This window comes from Dreissena polymorpha, chromosome 11 (assembly GCF_020536995.1).
Source record: "Dreissena polymorpha isolate Duluth1 chromosome 11, UMN_Dpol_1.0, whole genome shotgun sequence".
NCBI lineage: Eukaryota > Metazoa > Mollusca > Bivalvia > Myida > Dreissenidae > Dreissena > Dreissena polymorpha.
Genome location: NC_068365.1, coordinates 59,991,147 through 60,013,645, shown reverse-complemented (window position 1 = coordinate 60,013,645; position 22,499 = coordinate 59,991,147). Strand labels below are relative to the sequence as shown.

Here is a 22,499-nt window from a genome sequence, read left to right as displayed (position 1 = left end):
TACAAAGTCACTTGTCGTTAATTAATGTTGGAATGATATTGCGGTTAAGTTAATTATCAGATTCTCATGTGATTTAACTATACGCGTTCATGTATTTGGAATTGATCCACCCTCGTTGCAAAGTATTTTGTTGTTGTTGGCCTTTAACTTTAAAAGGATTTGATGCAAAAACAAACACTTACAATAATAACTTTGCAATAATTTCCAATACGATACAATTAACGGTGACACTAGGTCCCCGAAATAAAACGCTTTAGAATTGTACATAAATGTGTATTGTATAAAAATCAACGACAATTAAATAAAAACGATATAATTGTTTCGGTATTTGTAATGAATAAAATTGTATAATTTATAGTACTTATGAATTATGTTAAATATAAAACATCAAACAGTAAACCAAAAGAATAAAACACAGATTATGATGTCAATAAAAAATACAATATACAAATGCAATCTAAATACAATATCAAAATTAAATAATACATTAAAAGTAACATATTCTATAACTAGAAAAGATTACAACCTTCCAATGCAAGATAATAACTACGATTTTATCCCTCGAATAAGCTCGTTCTGCGTAAACTCCGATTCTAAAGGAGTTGTACAATAACAAATACATATATTCTATGATAGTTTTTTTTATTAAGGAACATATACCATTTGATCTTTGCTTTACCTATCAAGCCCAGTATACTTTAACTTTGCTTTCAACAGCCGATCTGCAATTGGGACAAGTACTGATTGATTTAGCACACTCTTCACAGGTTGCCAGGTGGCGACAAGGAAGGAAGGTAACGCAGACCTCCCTGTCCATACATACTTTACACACGCGTTGTTCTTTGAGTTTCTCGTTCTCCTTAACAAAATAGTCGACATCTACAACAAATATTATACATCCAATGATTTTCATCAAGCAACATGAAATTGACCTCTGACGCTATGCCTTATTTTCAAAACATAATTGAAGAAAATGTATATATAGGAACCGCACAAGGCAGAACTGAACCGTTTCCTAACAAGATATCGAAAAATTAACTTTCGCTTCGCACATTTACAAACTATAAAAACTCGAGTGTGTGCGTTTGTGTGCTGGTGCGCGCGCGTGTGTGTGTGTCTGGACAAATCTCAAAACATGCCGTTGAAGTCGATTTTGGAATGGTTTTATATTTGTATAATTTAATGTTACAGTTGTTTAAATAAATTCTACAATACAAAACTAAACGTTTTGATCTCACCTGAAGGAATACTTGCTGAGGACAAGGAACTTGAGTTAGTATTCAGACTCAAGTTCTGTAAACGCCTGTTATTAATACTGCCAGTATTTGATTCCCCCACGCCCTCCATCGCCATATCCTCGATGCGCAACTGACCATTGGAGGCCCCCGCATCGTCACTGGGCTGGGCTACTTGCTGGCCACCAGCTGACACAGCAAATGAACTGTCTGACCCGTTGACCAAATGACTCGATGGTCTTGAGTTTGCAAAGGTAACGGTTTCAGTGAGTCTTGCATGCATTTGGGCTACCTGCCTCTTCTGTGTCAACTCCTCGACATATTTTCTAATATCTTGCGCAGTTACTAGGTTCAGGACACCTGTTTCAACATGATGAATGTTATAAGAATAACTCTTCGCATTTTCTGATATAAAAACAGTCACAACCAAACCTTTTTAATGAAGTCTACAACGCTGATCAGAATTACTGCAAGTATGTTTACCGTATGTGTGTAATGCCTCCAAGACCTGCTCTCGTGTATATCTATAGTCGTTCAGTGCAGCAAGAACATGTGGACGTCTCAAGAACTCCTGGTTGCTAGGAGACTCAACGTTTGCTGTCTACGTCATAAATAAATAATTCAAAATATAATGACTGAAAGGTTAAAGGTTAAAGATGCGGTTTATAGTCTGCTTCGATATGCATCTTCAGCCGACTTTGACATTAACCCCCGATCACTAGGATTTAAGTCGTCCGTTAACATATGGCGCACAAGGCAGCAACGGCACATTGACTTATTTCCCACACAGGTACCCATTTATACACCTGGGTGGAGAGGAACAAGCGTGGGACTGAAATACTCTGTCCACTGAACCACTTACGTGTCATTAATGCTGGCAATAATTCAGTCTTAATCATATTTTTTTCGATACTAGTTATAGAAGAACGATTATTCATACGTGTTCAAGTACGAAATCACAGAGAGAACATCTCAACAGAATGGCAATTACTCAAAATATCAGCCTCACTCAACCATTTTCTGATACATAAACGTGGCATCATTGACTGAGGCTTAATACTTCTTAATCAAACCGCGAGATTCTTGGTATGAAAGAACAATTTATATTGACATGTTTAAATTAAACTAGAATAACATCATAGAAGTACAAAGCTCAAATGCAAACGCACATGTGACGCAGCTTAATAAAGCCGGATTAAACCATATATAGTCATTAAGAACAATACAATACTTCAATAGTTGATATCATCCGGCTTTTACACAAGCTGGTTATTATTACAAAATTAGAAAAATGTATGTCTGGTGTCACAAAAGTCACAAACATTCAGTTTTAATTCTAAATGATTTCTAAGCTGCACTCACCACGCCATTATTGACGTTTATGACGAATTGTTCGCCCATCTGTTGCCTCACAAAGCCGCACTGCGAAAACCACTTTGCATGCTCGACCCAGGGAAGGTCCTCTGGATCCCAGTCGTGGAGTTCTCCTCCGCACCAGTAACACTTACAACGATCACCCTGACCTGTATAAATTAAATTTGAATAGAAAAATAATACATTTGAAACCAAATCGCAGCTTGCATGGATTTTCTTTACGCAGGGACACACCTTATGTTTTTATACAGTATTGGTATTGATTTATGTACACAGCTTTCATTCAATGAAAAATAAAGATGTCATATATATCAGAAGATATCTTTTAACGTACCCATGTACAACAGTCCAGCGGCTGCCAGATCTTGCGGGGTTTGCCTCATCTGTGCAGGCCATTCATTGTACGACCGCAATCGTGTGTGTTCGTCCGCCCAGTCCCGATACTTCGGCTCTGTGATCACTGCTGCAGCTCCTTGGTTTGGATCAATTGAAGACAACGCTGTTACACTATGTGACTGTGGTAGAGCAATTGGATTAGTAGTTCTGGTTGGAATTGAAGTCGTCTGGACAGTGGAAGAAGGCGGAGATGAGAGTGCAAAGTTTCCAACTGCAGTCATTCTCCTATTATCTATTTCCTTCAACGTTGTTAGTCGTTTTGTTTGCTGAACTGATGATGGTATTGGTACATTTCCGCACTCATAACCAAACGCAAATGGACACTCTGGGCAATATTTCCTGTGTTCATTGGCCACAAAATCACCTGGACCAAAGCTACCTAAACTCGCTCTACAAAATACACACTGTACGCGATCTGATACGTGGAGATACATGAACCCATTTTTGGCCAATTCTTCCTTAGTGACATGGGTTCAAGGTGGCCAGTCATGGAACGTTGAAAGTCTTTCACTCTCACGGTAGAAGTGAGAATAATAATCCCGTGGGTCGGGGGAATAGTCTTCTGGCTCTTCGTCGTCACTGTTATCATCATCCATCTCCTGATGATGACTATAAAGTCTGCCAATTGATGCAGAGTATTCTTCAAAATCATGATGTATTTGTAGACCATGTCCATTGCTGGAAAAACTTCCACTCTCATTTCCACTTGAACTGGTTGATATCAAACTTATTTCCCCCATTTGAATTATTATTAGGAATGAGTAAATTAAGACGATGCACCCTGAAATTGACAACCTCAATACAGATTCGGAAAAAAACATGTGTCAAATAGTCCTGACGTCAAAATGTGAAAATGCACTTCGACTTTTGTGGAAAGATACAATACGTATTTATTTTACTGAAACTGAAACACAGCATATCCAAATCCCTATTGACTATGAATTTTCACTACAAAAACTTCCGTGTTTTGGAAACCCGACCTTACCTAATGGAACCCGCCGACCATATATTTTTTCCGCAAAATTACAGATTTGTTAAAAGGTAAAGGTCTTTTTTATTATAGTGTCACCCCTATTGAAAGGGTCAGCCAATTTGGCTTATGAGACACCTTTGCGTGTATACCATGTACCTCCCAACTCCTATCACTATGCCAGGCGCCAGGCGGATAGAAGTCGGTAACCATTCATGTTTAACGCTCGCGGCTCACGAGCCGGCCATATCGGAACAAGTCCCATGACAAACATCCATCCTTCGACAAACGTTCCACATGGGGCTCGAACCTTCGACCTCCCGATCCTGAGGCGGACGCCTTATCCACTAGGCCACGGCGATCGGTTAGTTGTGAGTTATTAAAGGCACGCAAAGTCCGAATAGTAATCATTTTGAATACGGGGGATATCTGTGTAATTCCAGCGTTTCATTTGCAAAAATATTTAAAGAAAACCTATCGATGCCAATGTGTTTTTTTTCCTAGTATTTACCGAGCGTCTCGAGTTGTCTCTAAACGTAATTTGACTTTGTTTAGTTATTACACGTTACCATCAAACCGGTGTTTCGTCCGTTTTATTTTCATTTATATTTCATTTAAGTTATTTCGTAATTAACGTGTGACGAAAGACGTAATTATTAAACTGTCTAAATACACCGGTTTAAGCTGTGGTTTTATTGCGACAACGATTATAAAGTTGTTGATTTTTAAATTTTTAAATATTTGGGAAAGAAACACTTATCAATTAGGGCTGTAACGAATACACTAGGGGACGAATACGATACGTATCACGAATACAAGGTGGCGAATACGAATATTTATTCGCGAATATGAATTCAATGAACAAAAGTAATACTGACAACTTGACATGACATTATATAGTATGAAACTATCAGTATTTGTCAATTTGATTAATTGAGTACCATTGCATACTGAAAATAAGAAATATAACACTTTGAAATGACAAAGCACCGAATAGAACTGCTTTAACTTTGAACACAGTTTTGAAACTTTTGAGAAAACATGATTAGTACCAATAACATCTTTGAGTAGACTAATTAAGAGTCAACAGTGGACACATTAGTGACAGTAAGTTGCACAATCATTGTAGTAAAGATAAACAAAATAGAAATTCCATCTGCTTATCCTTTGTGTGTATGTTTGAGCATCAAATCACTCTTATCTACCTAAATAAACATTAAACAACCATCGAAAAAAAATAAATTCAATTCAATGTCGTTAATATTCAACCGGTGCCCGCCATTTTTGTTGATAATCTTACTGTGTAACAGAGTGGGTGGGGTAAACATGATGAAAAATGCCGGAATAAGGAGAAGAACATTCACATAGGGGTTTATTGTATGAACCTTCATGTGTAAGGTAAGATAAGATGATACAACTTTCAAACTCGAAACCACGTTGTTTGTATTCGTCAAATATTCGGTTCGGGAGGTGGCGAATAACGAATACGATTCGTCCACATCCGTATTCGAGTAATTCGAATATTCGAATGTATCGTTACAGCCCTATTATCAATCGAGGTTCGACGAATTCAAAAAGATTTTGTATTTTGTGTTTGTCGAAGACTGTTTTAAACCTGAATAGGAATGAAATCTTTCCTTCTGACCACCAGTCATTCGATTTTATAAATCGTTTTTTGGTCTGAATAGTTAACATGCCACGAAATGCATTCATTAAAATATGGTGGTTTTTCATCTAATTTTGTTGAAAAAAGTAAAAGGGGATTGCAAATTGTGTGAGTTGTATTGTTCGAAGCACTGGATTGAGGTTGTAAGTGAACTAAATAAACTACATTTTGACGCCATTTTCTTCAGTTTTCGTCGCGCACAGGTTCTTTTCTGATGTAGAATTAAGAAAATTGGCACGAGGTGTATACATGATATTGGTCGGGTAGATACGAATAACGGACCACTAGTGACTATGTCGTTACTAATTAAAATTACAATTATGTATCATTTAGACAATTGCATATCTTATAAAACTGAAGTGTGTTTTTAGTGTTGATATTTCTACCAAACTGCAAATAACACGCACAGCATTTTTTCTTAAACCCGCTGTTTGCACTTTTTTTTCGCCTATACAATTCCGTCCAATTTTCCCCCGTCATCGATTTACATCGTCTCGGAAAATCAAGCATAAATATGTTTGTATAAAAACGATTCGAATGTTTGCTGTACACATCAATATTACAGCCAAGGTGGTTGGTTGCACAGAGTGCTAGTCGGGCGTTGGGCTCCTTATTGCTAAATGTAAACTGCAGGAGGGTTTACATACGATGTTGATACCAAGTTGTATGATAGTTCACTTTGCCCAGTGATTGAGCATTGCTCGGCAATATGAGGAACAAAATTCTATTAATGTATTAACGCAGTACAAAATCGGGCGATGAGTTTTTTTTTAAAGGGTTGGTAGATATACTCCCAATGCAGCTGTAGCAGGCGAAATCGGTTGAGTTCCTACTATTGCGCGACAGTGGAAAATTATACGCAGTCATTGGTGTATATTGTCCGCAATGCAAGAATGCAAACGAATTGCACTCTTGGCTCTATCCAAGGGTAGAGGTAACTGTAGAAAGTGGTGCTATTTAGTTAAAGCTCAGCTTAGCGATTTAAAATGTGAAGAGTTTCGTGATTTGGGTAGCTTGAATACTAATTATGCACTACGTGTAATTATAAGAGAAAATCTAAACTGTGAAGTTTTGTGATTTGGGTAGTTGGAATACTAATTATGCACTACCTGTAATTATAAGAGACAAGATTTTTAACAGTATGTAGTAGACTGACATGCAACTATTAATCGTGAGCGAAGTGGTCGAGGTAATGGACGTAATAAACTAAGGAAATATTGTTTTTTTAAAAACGTCTATAGTTCTAAAACTTATTGTAAAATGATCCTGTCTTTAAATCATCGTGCAGCGTTTAGTAAATTCAGGTGTGGCGTAGCACCACTTAGGATCAAAACCGGGCGTTATGAAAATTTAGATGTCAGTGATCGCAAATGTTCATTCTGTGACTCGATTGAAGATGAGTCTCATGTTCTGTTTCAGTGTTCTGTGTAAAGCCATATTACACATGTTCTTACCCAGAAAGCCTGTATAGTTAATCCAAACTTTGAAAATTCTTCATTGTTAGAGAAGACTATTTGGTGTTCTCCGAACCACTTTTGATAAGAATAATTGTCAAATATTGTTTTGAAATTTTAAAATTACGGTCATTTTATCTATGTAAATAACTAGATAGAGGATTTTAACAACCGCGTCAACTAGTATTTTATTCACCTGTGTGTAATACTGTGTATTGTTATCTTTGAGTAATTGTATTCATCATGGTTGTAGATATGAAAAGTTGGTTTTAAGGTTGTATAGTTAACTGTTGCTCTTCATTTCCTACCAATATAAACTGGAAAACTATGTTGTATCAATAGCTGACTTGTGTATTTACACTTTCTTCTTCTACATCAAAAATCTTAAATCATCCAGTGTTGCCTTAAGTGACATTATAATGTCAAGTAGTCTGATTCAGGCCAATATTGTCTTTTTGTCAGGCCTCACTTCATTTTCCAATTGTCCAACTCTGTTCGTACAATGAGTAGCAATGGTTAGTTGGTTTGATTGTACAGACAATATGTTGATATATATGTATATCAAAGTCTTATGTATAGTGGTTATATGCAATGTATCAATTTAATGAATCTTAAAAGACATTTGTACAGAACATTATGTATGCTGGGACTATAATAATGCACTAAACTTGCATCTTAGCGCATTTGAATGATAATGAAGGAAAGGTGACTCTTCAGGGCTTAAAAAGTAGACATTTTAACGATAGGGTTTGGAGAGTTTCTTCCCTTCAATCTGATATATAGCAATTGTCTACATTCTGATAACTGATTGTTAGTTTATAATAGGTAAGAAATATATATTTTCACCTCTAGTGTAAGTACGTTGATACACAGATTAAGTCTCCTGTTATGAATGGCCAAAGTTTTATCTTTATGTTTTATATATGCAAAATTGTGAAATTGTAAATATTGGATAAGACTATAATAATAATAATAATAAACTTTTTAAATAAACTTGTAATGTAAACATATAGCAAACTATAAAGACAGAGATTCATATATATAAATATGTTAACTGTCAGAAATCTGGGAGTCAATAATCCCATTTTTTATTAACAAAAAACTTGAATTTAATTCAATATAAGCTGATTGTATAAATGTCTTGATTAACTATCTCATGATATTTTTTTTACTCAAATATCGACAAACATTACTTAAACATATAATTCAAACACATATACGAACCTTCGTTTAGTATGTTTCCTTAAATAATACGATTTCTCGAACATGGCCTTATTATGTTTATGTTTACTATAATCGCAATCAAATCAATCACTACATGTTGAAACCGCTTATACACGGTGAAGAACTGTATAAATATTTAACTACACCAGTTTCGCAAATTGTTTTATTTAAGATTACCGGTTGTGATAAACAAATTCATTTATTTTGTGGCGTGCTCATGCAATGAATTTACATTTGTTTATCATAACGGCAATACGATTCTTTTAAAATTGAAACAGTATGTATTTTAATTCCACTTTTTGTTTTTGGCTGTAAAGGACTTTTTTCGCAAACGGATCGAAATGATTTTTTTAAAGCTTTTAAAAAGCTTTTTGACACATATTCAGAAAATCAAAGAACACATAAGATCAGTTAGTGAAATCAGTTAAGTGGATTCATACTGAAAATGCAGTTTATGGTTACATTTTGTTACAACACGTCGACAAGGTTTCAAATGTTTTGCATTAAAAAACATGCAAAAGGCCGAGTAGTTTAGTCAATAGCTTTTTTTATCCAAAGGACACTGGTTCGATCCCTACAAGAGTCAAACCTTTTTCTTTAAATCTACCTCTTAAAATATATACTTGTTGTGATAAGTGAGCGCTACCGTGAATGGGTTAAAATCTAGCAATTTGATGCATATACTAACGCACTTCAATCAATGCGTAAATCTTTGAACACGTGCCTTTAACCAGTCAAAATAGTACGGTCGCAACATAAAGCTATTAATTTCTTCTGCAGATCTACTATTTCGTAAAGATTATTGGAAGTTTATAAAAAAAATACAACTCACAACCATTGTACGCACACTGATATGAATACATTGCGTTTATAAAACTGGCCTTTGTTAACCGTTTCCGGCATTTTAAAGTTCACACAGCCTGATTTTAAAAGAAACAAATGAGTGTGCGTTGCGGTCATTATTTAACTTATTTTGAAACGTTAACATATTAAATATATCTACATGAGTACTAGAGAAACAACCTAAAATAATTATACAAGAACACAGAAAGATAAACTTACTTCTGTAACTAGTTTCACTGACGGTGTTCGTTTTTAAACGGATATCCTTAAACGCTTCAATTTTATGTGTTTAGTATTTAAACCTGTAACGAACAACCAATCTCTTTCACGACGGTTATTTAACAAGGTAGTTTGGTTACGATTGTAATGTCAGATTTCTCTTTATGCGACATAAAGGTTACATAATACTAACTAAGATGTTCAGGTAGAGGACAGTACTCCCTAAATAAATCAAATCGTATTAAATGAATATATCTAGTTATGGTTTATTCAAACACTTGTTGTTGTGACCTCCCCACCCCCTCTCCAAAAAAATTGTTAGGCAAATCATTGGTTAGCAATTATATATTTTTGTCATGGTTTAGATTTGAGACTACAGATTGGACCAACGTGGTTTGGCAGATCAAGTCTCATCTGGATAGAAGCCGGTAAAAAGGGTATGAAAACTGCCCATTATTATTTGTGTGAAGTTCTTTCTTGATTTGTACAAGGCAAACCTTCTTTTATTGGTTAAATCAAATCCCTTAAAAATACGCATTCAGTAAAGGTACGGTTATATGGGTCTGTATTTGTAAAATATTGCATTTATTTTCCTTTAACCTTGTCCCTTTTACTTTCAATTATATATGGAAATTATTTAGTAAAGTGTGACCTATACATAGCGTACTGCTTCGTATTTTAGTGGCTCTGCTAATTGTCGATGCCGAAGATGATAACGATGATGACGATAGTAACGATGATGACGACGACGACGACGATGATGCTGCTGCTGCTGCTGATGATGATGATGAGGAGGAGGAGGAAGATAATGATGATGATTATGATGATGATGATGATGATGAAGGAAAAGAAGAATATGATGATGAGAAGGAGAATGATGATGATGATGAGATGATGAGGATAAGGGGGAGGACGAAGATCATGCTTTAAATGATGATGACGACGGCGAAGACAGCGACGACGTCGATGGTGATGATGATGATGATTATGATGATGATGATGACGACGCCGCCGCCAACCATGACCATGAAGATAATGCTGATGAAAAAGGTGATGATGATGATGATGATGATGATGATTATGATGATGATGATTGATGATGATGATGATGATGATGATTTAATTCAATGGGACAAGAGTAAATGTGTATGACATTCCTTCCTTGTTTTTACCTAATAGCCTGTGAAGATTGCGCTTTAAGGCTAAATACTCACTATATCTGCCGAGGAGTTATTGAAGACCGCGTAATGGAGCGCTGGTTTTAATCAGACATATTTACTTGTGGTCTCTATCTAAATGGTTTAGCTAGATAAAGGCTTTTTCTAGTGGTTTTGACGGAAATGAAGCCTATGAACATACTCATCATAAGTAAAGTAGATTTACATGGCATCCTTGGAAAAGAGAGAGGGAGCAAAATATGAAATATATACATCGCTGTTTATCGAAACGCATCTGTAAACCTAGACCAAAACTATAGCAAAAACTGAAAACAGGTTTAAGATGCTCGAGGTACAAGATAATGGTGGAAAAGTGAATTATTTAATTATACACCAGTACAAATGATCAAGATGGTGATTTTGACACGCATTCTGCAAAATACGTGGTGTGTATGTTCATGCATATGCCGAAATGAGAAATATTTAAATAACATTAAATTTATAATTTTAAATGTAATATAATACTTAATATGTTTGCAATAAATTAACTACGTTAATAATGCAAAATGTAATAAAACGCGCATCTGTGTATCACGTTCACCGGATATCGAGACGATTTGAAACATTAGCGATGACATGGTACATTTTCAATAATATCCTTTAAACTAGAACATGTGAGCTCCATCATCATCTCTCGCTTTATGCATCAGTGATATCAAGTAAATATGTTATAACTGTTTGTATGTTTTGTAATCCGCTTTCTACGATGTTTGTCGACCGACCGTTCAAAAGCATGAACATTGAGCAAACAACACATACGATTGGCCTAAACATAATGGCTTTAAGGATAAATTCATTAATATTAGTTGTGAATCATATTTCCTGTAACATGTATTATCTTTTTTGTTTAAATGATAATTAGATCACATATGGCAAATGTCAGTACATACTGTACTACAGTGGATGCTTTTGAAGAACAGCTAAACTCGTATTCTTGCATTTATTAGCTTGGACCAAATACAAAACCATACAAATGTACATTACAAACTCATGCTATTTCAGTGTACACTCAAGGTAATAAATACACTTTTTGTTAACGTCATACACAATAACGCATAACAGTATCGGGTATAATACTTTTGTTATTATGGATGTTAGATATTTTGTTTCAAAAACACTGCATACATGGATTACAGTATACAAATAAATGTTTCTGTCAAAGAACATATATTCTTACATGATAGTCGCTACTGTTCTTAAAACTGAATTCCTGCGAAATGTTTCGTATTTTAAATTAAGGTTTAAGAAATGGCAAACGACATTTTGAGTTTCTGTTCGTTACTGTCCTATTGTCATGGTATTCTGCATCCAAAATAAAAGTTTAAGAGAACGTTACCGAACAATAAAGGATTGTCAACCATTGCAAGTTGCAAATTTTCAATATCTCTTTATATTTGTTTTTTTATAACCATTTGTTTTGAAATATCTGTTTTATAAATATTGATCAAGCAAGACTTATTTGGTACATAGTTTAACATAAATGCATTATACAGCCATGTATGATAGTACACGAGATGTAAAAAGAAGAACAAAGCAAATATAATCAACCAAGTGTTTTTATCTCCTCTCATAAGACCATAAAAACACCAATCTCTTGGCACAAGTATCCTTAATCGAAAAATAGACACCTATTTTAGTTCCATAACACCTATTTTAGGTTCCAGCTTCACTTGCAAGGGCGCCAACGTTTTCAAAAATTAATATGCACTAAACAAAATGCGATTGAGAAATGAATTTGTATATACAGCGATCATGTACTAGTTACAAGTATGAATAAGATATAGTACGTTAATTATAAACGAAAGCAAATCGGGCCCGACATAGTTCATATTGAATATAATGTACAGTTCATAATCAACTAAATTCGCAATAAACAATATGTTAACATGGTGACCACACAGATCAGGAAGGAGTTGCTCACTTAAACCTTGGCACTTAAAATACGTTTTCAATAATGTATTAGACGGGGGAATTTCGATTTTAAAAATAAATAGACTTTCGCACTTGAGTTATGTAATTGAACGTATTTATTAACAACACTGTTTTATTTGGAATAGTTTAAAATAGTTTAAAATAGCTTAAACATGTTGATTTAAAGAGTATTCTTGAGGCAGGAATCGGACCATTGACTTCTCGACGTGAAAGCATATGTTTGATCTTTACACCACAGTATCAGAATACTATGGACTGCATTTCTCATTTTGTGTATGTCTTTTTTTTATGTTGACCAAATTACTGAGTTGTGCTCGTATAATCGGATACACTTTAAGGTGACGGAAATGTATGCAATAAGGCGATATTACAACAAATTGATTTCTGGTTTTAATCCTTGTATCATATATCTAAGGCTACAATGAGTAAAAAAACACAACTCTTAAAGTTTTGTAAGAATGCGAATTCATGAGTGCAAATATGTCAAAGCATACATGTTTGGAGGAATAAATACAAATGTGAGCAATTATGACGAATCATGCAGCTGTGTAGGAATGCTTATACGTGTGTTTAAATATGAAAGATCATACAGTTTTGAACATTTTTTAAACATTACAGCATTTCATCTTTTCGAACACATACGTTGAGCAAACATCTTCTGGTAATAGAAAAGGAAAAAAATATAACAGTACGATTGTGTCATTTCCACAGAAATTATAACCTCTTAAATGACCCACAAGTTAAGTCAATAACATTTTTTCAACGCAGCTCTTCATATTTTTTATTGAATCGGATTTATGCAATTGACAGTCCAGTAATTATAATGTACACATCATTTTAAAGAGCATTAAAGTTGGAAACTATTTTGATATCCTCCCTGAAAGTCTTAGACTTTATTTTACGATTTATTATTCCCTTAAAAGTGTATGTTAAGCAACAATTGCATTGCTAGGAAATAAGTATATTGTATGTTTAATAACTGTGCGATACTTTCGATGGTATGCCTACTTTTATTTTAGAGGGCGTTTCATAAATGTGGAATGTGCAAGGCGTAGTACATATATATGTTGTGTTCTGCTTGTTTTGTCGTAAAAAGCGATCAATGGACATACCGCCTCTGTATCAGTATCAATACGAAATAACAACAAAGTTGTTGAAATAAATTTAAGTTCGTTTGATGAGGTAACGCACAATTAACAGACAAAAAGTGCTATGCTTGTTGAATCCCACTCTGTACATGTATAACAACACTATAATGTAACTAACCTTTGAATGGTACAAAAGCTTGTCTCATGCTAACAGAGAATGTGCCTCCACTGTTGTCCTTGGTAACTGCTGACCTCTGACCTTGATCCCTAAGTGACCTCAATCTGGACTGTCGCTCCCTGGGCCCGGCAGAAACACAGGGCGGGGGACTCTCTCCTATCAAATCTGAAATAGAAACAGGTCTATTTAAAACAGACCTTCACAACATATGCCTATAATATGTCAATCAAGCGGTCTTATGCATCAAGGTAACATCTTTTTTTAAAGTCAAGTAGGCTTATCTTTATTGTTTGTGTTAAAAAAAAGTAACATTTCCATAGTACTCAAATCCAAAGAAGTATTTGAAAGAAGTCTCAATAAGATGTTCTTAATTAAAAATGCAAAACTTTAATGGTCTCCTACAAAAAGTGAAACCACAGTTGGATATAGCAAAGTTTTGTTAAATAGTTTGATGTAACCAAGATGTGTATAATAAATGAAACAAAGTCGTGTGTAAGAAAAATCCACGAAACATTCCAAATATTTCCTTTTTCTGCTCATTAAGAACAATAATATTAGAGTCGCACTTTGGGAAAACAGGGTCTAATGCATGTGCATAAAGTGTTGTCCCAGATTAGCCTGTGGAGTCCTCACAGGCTGATCAGGGATGACATTTTTCACCTTGACTTAATTTTATGTAGAAGAGACTTTTAAATAAAAAAAATTGTACAAAGTGGAAATCATAGTCCCAGATTAGCCTGTGCTGACTGTTCATTCCAAACTTGGATGACATTTTACGCATATCCATCAAGCCCCGTTTTACCAGAGCAAGGCCTACCTGGCAGCTGGATGTCGAAGTCCTTGGGCACATTCTGTAGGTTGGGCTTACTCAAGCTCACCCTGCCCGTGGCTGAGTGCAGCTGACAGTCACCATAGATACGATCCATGTGCAGCCAATCACATGGCACCTGCAATAGATAGTGGAATGAAAAATATGCATTTTTGTTGAGTGCTTTAATATACTGCATAAGTTGCAATGTGGCTACACAATGGTTCATTTCATTGAGATCTACATATTTATATTTTTTGTTTGCTTCAATAAAGCTTAAACTGTTATTTAAACACTGTCAGGAAAATAGCCTTACTGCATATGAATGAATAAATATTTAAGCAGCTACTTTCATAATGCCTCTAGTATCATGATTATGATTCAGGTCTCTGTTTGGACTTAAACTTTTGGTAACTTATGGCCATATGAGCCGTGTCATGAGAAAATGAGACTCGTGCCATAAGCAGCCATTGTAGATACAGACCAGCCTGCTCAATCATCACCATTTACATTGTATATAAGGTATGGTTATTTGGGGTATTAATGTTATTTGAATTGGCTATTGTGTCTTTTTTACTTCATGTTACAAGCCTCTGTGAATTGACCTTTGACCAGTATATGATAGGAATCTTACTTTCATCTTAATAACCTGCCCATCAATATGGATGTAGGAGATTTTAGCAATCTTAACCCTTTCCTACTCAGAAGCAAAGTGAAAATGGATATGTGCAAACAGCATAAAACCAGAACAGACTGCAAGTATGCTGTTTGCTGCTAAACAGTATCTAAGGGTTTGAATTGAAGCCTTTAAAACTTGAATAATCTAGTAAGAAAGATCTTTAATTATACATAAAGTTAACTTTCTGAGGGACTACAAATGCGTCAAAATACGTATCTAAGTGGTAAACGGTTAAGATATTGTACTTAGACAAAAAAGTTTAAAGACTAGCCATCCAACGGACACACAGGATCCTAATCCTTACAAGGGAGAAATTATTTGACTATTTCAGGTACCTTGACCCTCTGCAAAGGAAACACAGTTTTAGTGAGTGCGTTGGTGATCCTCCTCCACTCCAAGATCACACCAGGCAGGGGGTGTAGCTTGCGCAGCCTCTCCAGGACCTCCTTCGACGTGCTGTACTGGGTCCTGCAGGCCCCACCCCCGCCCCTCCTGCCAGGGGGACCCAGGGGTTTCTGGACAGAGCCGGGGTCACCATTAGGGGGCAGGCGTAACTCTATGAAAAGCACCTCAAAGAACACAGCAACAACTGAAATATTAAAATGGACTAACATATTTAAAAAAGCCAGAAATTACACCTAATGGCTACCCTCCATTAAATTTCAACAAGGCTTCAAGAATTTTGTCAGGTATAATAACAGGTAAAACAAAGAAATAAAACAACTCTAAGATGGTTTGTAGATTTTAAAGCCTGGCTTGATGATGACCATCTTCCAGTTTGAACAGTTGCCATTATCAACGACTGTGTTGTTGTATTTTTAATTTGCCATTACTTTTTGTTTGGAAATATGAATGTGTTAGGCATGGGCATGAACAAGTATTTTTTAATTAAGGTGGAACACCTTTTACAAGCTCATGCTGTATGTTAGGGATTTTACCATGATTTTTTTACTGACACCAAGGCTCACGCTGGGCTCAAATTTTAGGGAGAAGTGACTTCTCCCTGGACACTGATTTAGAGAGAAGTGAAGAGACTTTAGGGAGAAGTGAAGAGACTCGGACACAAGGGTTTGCGTGTAGGGCGTTACAACACACATATATGTGTATCACATTATTCCAGTAAACCACTGTATAGTACACAGTTATATTTCTATTGTGTACCTTAATATTTCCAGCAGTTCTAAATAACCAAGTAATAACAGACACAACAGATAGATAACCATAATTTTACTATCTATTGTTTATTGTTGCCATTCCCCATGAGAATAAAGGGCAGAGCCCCCACCCCACCCAGAACCCTTACTAATTATACTTTTTTAAATAGTTTTTCCAATTGCTATTTCTGGTGAATAACATTAAAAATATTATAAACCACACCTTCCATATAACCTCATTTGTATTCATCGTTTTTTTTTTTCTATAAAAAACTTCGAAAATATACATAATCAACAAAAAATACACTATTCGAAAATGACCGTCCGAAAAATTGTACTCGTTTGGAACATGAAATAAAAAGTGCATATTGTTTGACTGCAGAAAATGAAAACTAGTAACCTAGTAAATACGTAATAAATATACAATTTGGTTGACATATTGCTTTACAATAGCACAGTTTGTGAGTAAGACAAATTAATTATCACATTTTAATTTCAATCGATAATCGGCATAAGGTGTAACACCATCGATGGCATTACACATTAGACGTTAGATCTACTTAATTATCATCCTTTAAATTTTAATTCAGATCGATAGTCAGTAGAAAGGTGTAAAGTGATCAGGTTAGAAATAATTAAATTATTGCACTTTTTTGCGTTTCAAAAACATTCCCCGAAACATCGACATAAAGCAACCATTATTGCCAACAAAAGATCACAAGTATATGATACGATAATTCATCGTAATCAATTTCATTGATCAATTAATATGGCAACAACATCACCCCTGTGGATTATCTCTTATCACTTTCAAATCACTTACACATGACAGACAGTAGCAAATGTCAATTATCACCCTGCTCGCACGTGACTGCATTGAAGTTGAACGCTGACTTAAAGAATATCGGTCGCTGATTGGATACGTTCAAAGGTTGGGAGAATCGGAGGCGGGGTTTACCTCAAATTACATGTTGCTCAATTGCGACATGCTCCGGGCTGCGACAGTGTGCATTGGAAAATTGAATCAGACCTTGACATCGAGAAAACCGAATGTAAACAAATTACGGTAAGAGGGCAACTGGAAGTCGCATGTTTTATCTACAATTTCTTAAATTTCCGGCAAAGTTTGGCGTTACAAAGAATCTTTGTCGCTTACGTTGCCCCTTAGCGCGAGCCCTGCTGATACAATTTATAAGCCATGCAAATTAAGATTGTTCATGTTAATTTTTCACAGGTACCCACCTGACTGACATCATCTGGAGCGGAGAGGGAGAAGGGGTGACCAGCGATGGTGTACGCCTGCTCCTCAAGGGCAGACAACTTAGACAGCATCACACACTTCTGTCTCTCACTCTTTTTCTCACTGAACCCTGCAACACGTTTCAGTCTTGCTCAGGGAAAACGTAATGCATGAGCGTAAAGTGTTGTTCAAGTTTAGCCTTTGCAATTTGCAGAGGCTAATCAGGGATAAAATATTTTGCAAACACTGGATTTTTGCTAAAAAGACTTTTTCTTTTAATAAAACATAAGATTAAAGCCGAGAATGTTGTCCCTAATTAGCCTGTTCATTATGTCCCATTTTCCCAGAGACAGGCTTGTTTCAAGGTTACAGCAACAGTAATCTGAACCACTACATACACATACCAACAGATGACTGTTTTCAGTAAATAATTCAAACATTTATACTAAAAAGTATATTAAAATAATAAATTAATAACAATGTTTTTGAGTTTTGGCAAATCTTGGAAATTAGATTAATCTGTTTGCAATTGCTTGGTTAAAAATACAACACAATTTTAAAGAGTAACTTGCTTTTTTTAATGATACCAATACCTACCAATTACTAAATTTTAAAGTTCAACCAACATAACTTCATCAATATGGCCCCATTTTCTACCAAAGCCATTGAATGTTATTTCAAGGTTGACCATTATAGCTTATAATTGAGCCATTTTCTCAGAAAACAGGGCTTAATGTATGAGAACAATGTTTTGCCCCAGATTAGCAAATTTGAGACAACACTTAATACAAATGCATTAAGCCAATTTTCCAAGAGTGAGGCTCAATAGTTTAGACGTGCCCAGTGCCTACCAAAGCCGTTCAGTTCCATCCTACACAGTGTTACTGCTGCAGGCATCTCAACGTCCCTAAACGCAGACAACAGCCCCTCCCTGTCCAGGCAGGCGTTGAAGTACTGCACCAGGTGTCGCACTAGCACTGCCTCCGTGGTAGCCCGGTAACGCCCCGAGCCTGGGTTCTGTGGGCTCATACCCAGGCTGCCTAGGCCTATACCTCCACCTATACCTGTGTAAGAAGGGGAAGGAATCTATTTGAACCTTGCTCTGGGAAGACGTGGCTAAATGCATGAGTAAAGTGTTGTCCCTGATTAGAATGTGCAGTCTGCACAAGCATATCGGGACACTTTCAACTTTTATTGAATTTTAAATTTTTGGTTAAAAAATAGCCTCTTTCAGATGAAAATAAAGTTTTGGTAAACGTGTCACTGATTAGCCTGTGCCAACTTCACAGGCTTATCTGGGATGACACTTTACTAGAATGTGTTACGCCCCTTTTTCCCTCAACTAGGCTCGATTATTCTGCAATTTAGTACATGTATTGATAGTTTGTCATTTGACTTCACAAAGAGCAAATCAGCATAATAATCATTCACAAAGAAGGCCCACTTATTTGCAACTCTTTATTAAATACGTTGTGCAGTGTATAATATAGCTGCAGTTTATCCACAAAAAAAATGAAGTCATTTAAGAAAAGTTTAATAGGAATAACCCTTTTTATGGTCCTGGTCAAATTACATGGTATGACTATATCAAAGTGGCACAAATTCTTAGTTACATACCATGTATCATATGCACCTCTGTGGGCAGGAAGTTGGTGACCATGCGGTGCAGGTTCTTCTCCCGCCCCCCGGGGTCCAGCAGCCAGCATGCCACCTTGGGGTCCGCAAACTGACCCCTGGGACTGAAACCACACCCCTCTACCAGGGCCCTAAATGAGGTGATATATGGGTAGACACTATGGAATTTGCTGGTTTAATATGTTTATTTTTTATTTGACTGAGTGGTCAAAATAAGATTTAAGAAAAAACTAAAATTTGAATAAGATTTTTTTCTCTTAGGCTGTTGTCCTTAAATGCTGAATTTCTCAAAGTGGCATTTAATTTTAAGAAAACACATTATGTAAGCACAATACTAAAATTACGGGAAATCAAAACTATGTATTGTTAATTCATTTGAATTAACAACAAACAAACAACATTTATTAATTCAATATAAATCATGATATTAAAATTCTATCTTATGCTTTTAATAAATAACAAAATTCTGCATCTTTTTAGTACAGACTCAAAGACTGAAACTGTTAAAATGTGTCATTTGGATGCTATCCCATAAAAAACACTCTACAATTAGCGCATACCTGTACTGAGTTTTAACATCAATTCTAACACTACACGCAACTTGTTTTCTATAGACAAAGAAGGAAATCAAGTGTGGGTTATTCTGCAATAATGTATGGGCAGAGTTTAATGTTTCGAAAATAGTTCCGAATAAATAACAAATATTGCAGTAAAATGCACGTGCTAAACCCCGCTCTAAGAGAAATGTAATAAAAGTAGCATGTATGTCAATGTAATGAAACAACAAATTGTATATTTGGTGATAAGTGGCATAACCACGCCTACAAAGAATGTTATTTGTTTGGCAACGTAATTAAGAAAACATTTATAGCATGTAAGCTTTTCAGTAGCATCAATAAATATGATGTCATTTAGTTTCTACGATTTGTGTTCTCAATGAAAGTGACGTCATTTGCAAAATATTTATATATGAAAACGACGCCATATGTTTGTACAATTCAATGACATCATTAAATAGTGAAATTTGTACTAAGAAGGGCGGAGTATTGAAACATATAGTTCACGTCCAAAAGCTTGAACCAAATCAATCAGAATCATGTTAGAATCGAAATAATATTTTTCTATGATGGTTTGTTGTCGAAAATAACCCACAGTAAAGAGTATAGATGCATGTTATCAAATCACTCGTGCTTCGCACTTGTGACTTAATTCCTACGCATCTATACTCCTTACTGTGGGTTATTCAACAACAAACCATGAAAGAAAAATATTATTTCTTAAACATCATGATGGTGACATACATGCACTGAGTTTTAACATCGAACATCATAATGGTAACATACATGCACTGAGTTTTAACGTCAAACATCATGATGGTGACATACATTTACTGAGTTTTAACATCAAACATCATGATGGTGACATACACTTACTGAGTTTTAACATCAAACATCATGATGGTAACATACATGCACTGAGTTTTAACATCAAACATCATGATGGTGACATACATTTACTGAGTTTTAACATCAAACATCATGATGGTGACATACACTTACTGAGTTTTAACATCAAACATCATGATGGTGACATACATGTACTGAGTTTTAACATCAAACATCATGATGGAAACATACATGCACTGAGTTTTAACATCAAACATCATGATGGTGACATACATTTACTGAGTTTTAACATCAAACATCATGATGGTAACATACATGCACTGAGTTTTAACATCAAACATCATGATGGTGACATACATTTACTGAGTTTTAACATCAAACATCATGATGGTAACATACATTTACTGAGTTTTAACATCAAACATCATGATGGTGATATACCTGTACTGAGTTTTAACGTCAAACATCATGATGGTGACGGGCTGTGACTGGCATACTGCCTGTTGAAGGACAGACTTGATAGCTTTCACCCGTATGGCCATACTGATGTGGGGAGGGGCCAAACTGTCATCAGGGTCACCTGGAGACAGACGAGGTGACACAGGAATTAAATACATTTAAGCTTTTCATTGTACGTTTGTATAACTATATCCGAACTTTGTATCTTTTCGTTGCATATAAATTGAATTAATTGACAAATCTTAAAGAGAACACATTTAAACATTTATCCCATAAGAGTTGCCGAATTGTTTCATATAGGATAAAACAAGAGTGCCAAACTGTCACAAGATACGCCCGTTTTAAGGCTTTGGACAACTTGATAACTTTATAATGACCCATATTTGAACTTGACCTACATATCATCTAGACACAACTTCTGACCAAAGTTGATGAAGATCTGATGAAAACTACTTCAATTAGAGAGCGGACACCATGCTAAATGATTGAAATGCACTAATAGACCTCGTGACCTAGTTTTTAACCTTGCATGACCCATATTTGAACTTGACCTACATGTAGATATTGTCTAGACACAACTTCTGACCAAATTTGGTGAAGATCGGATGATAACTACTTCAATTAGAGAGCGGACACCATGCTAAATGCTTGAAATGGTTTAAGTGACCCTGTGACCTAGTTTTTGACCCGGCATGACCCATATTTGAACTTGACCTAAACATTGTCTAGATACAACTTCTGACCAAGTTTGGTGAAGATCGGATGAAAACTACTTCAATTAGAGAGCGGACACCATGCTAAATGCTTGAAATACACTAAGTGACCCTGTGACCTAGTTTTTGACCCGGCATGACCCATATTCGAACTTGACCTAGATATTGTCTAGATACAACTTCTGACCAAGTTTGGTGAAGATCGGATGAATACAATTTGAATTAGAGTCCGGACAAAGTGGCGCCGTTGAAAATGCACTAATTGACCCTATGACCTAGTTTTTGACCCGGCATGACCCATATTCGAACTTGGCCTATATATCAACTAGATGCAACTGCTGACCAAGTTTGGTGAAGATCGGATGAATACAATTTGAAATAGAGTCCGGACAAAGTGGCCCCTTTGAAAATGCACTTATTGACCCTATGACCTAGTTTTTGACCCGGCATGACCCATATTCGAACTTGGCCTAGATATCAACTAGATGCAACTGCTGACCAAGTTTGGTGAAGATCGGATGAATACAATTTGAATTAGAGTCCGGACAAAGTGATGCCTTCCGCCCGCCGCCCGCCGCCCGCCGCCAAGGGGTTTCACATAATACGTCC

The 22,499-nt window shown here is 35.8% G+C and overlaps 3 protein-coding genes across 3 annotated transcripts in view; 1 reads left to right on the top strand and 2 right to left on the bottom strand.

Annotated features, from left to right (window-relative positions):
• LOC127849568 (death-associated inhibitor of apoptosis 1-like) overlaps positions 1-10,904 on the top strand; it is a 49,262-nt gene extending 38,358 nt beyond the window's left edge. Inside the window, exon 6 of the transcript XR_008034914.1 lies at positions 10,891-10,904. The gene's annotated coding sequence lies outside the window, so the exon portion shown is untranslated. The remainder of the gene's footprint in view (positions 1-10,890) is intronic.
• On the bottom strand, positions 434-9,495 carry LOC127849566 (death-associated inhibitor of apoptosis 1-like). The gene is made up of 6 exons (XM_052382281.1): positions 9,382-9,495; positions 2,944-3,786; positions 2,598-2,758; positions 1,719-1,836; positions 1,239-1,595; positions 434-879 (listed from the first exon to the last, which is right to left on the bottom strand). Exons 2-6 carry the CDS (start codon positions 3,437-3,439, stop codon positions 683-685), a joined length of 1,329 nt encoding a protein of 442 aa, XP_052238241.1. The 5' UTR covers positions 3,440-3,786; positions 9,382-9,495; the 3' UTR covers positions 434-682.
• Positions 10,905-13,791: 2,887 nt separating the features above from the next.
• LOC127849877 (DNA polymerase theta-like) overlaps positions 13,792-22,499 on the bottom strand; it is a 51,406-nt gene continuing 42,698 nt past the window's right edge. Inside the window, 7 exon segments of the mRNA XM_052382629.1 lie at positions 13,792-13,961; positions 14,614-14,743; positions 15,619-15,852; positions 17,680-17,807; positions 18,529-18,741; positions 19,295-19,443; positions 21,160-21,298. Coding sequence (XP_052238589.1) covers positions 13,792-13,961; positions 14,614-14,743; positions 15,619-15,852; positions 17,680-17,807; positions 18,529-18,741; positions 19,295-19,443; positions 21,160-21,298 — 1,163 coding nt within the window.

What these genes read in the sequence shown, in the direction of transcription:
- LOC127849566 (XM_052382281.1), bottom strand. Translation starts at nt 3,439, where the DNA reads ATGTATCTCCACGTATCAGATCGCGTACAGTGTGTATTTTGTAGAGCG. An exon ending in TAAACGTCAATAATGGCGTG is followed by an intron (nt 1,837 to 2,597) that starts GTGAGTGCAGCT and finishes TTTATGACGTAG; the next exon opens with ACAGCAAACGTTGAGTCTCC. An exon ending in GGAGGCATTACACACATACG is followed by an intron (nt 1,596 to 1,718) that starts GTAAACATACTT and finishes ATGTTGAAACAG; the next exon opens with GTGTCCTGAACCTAGTAACT.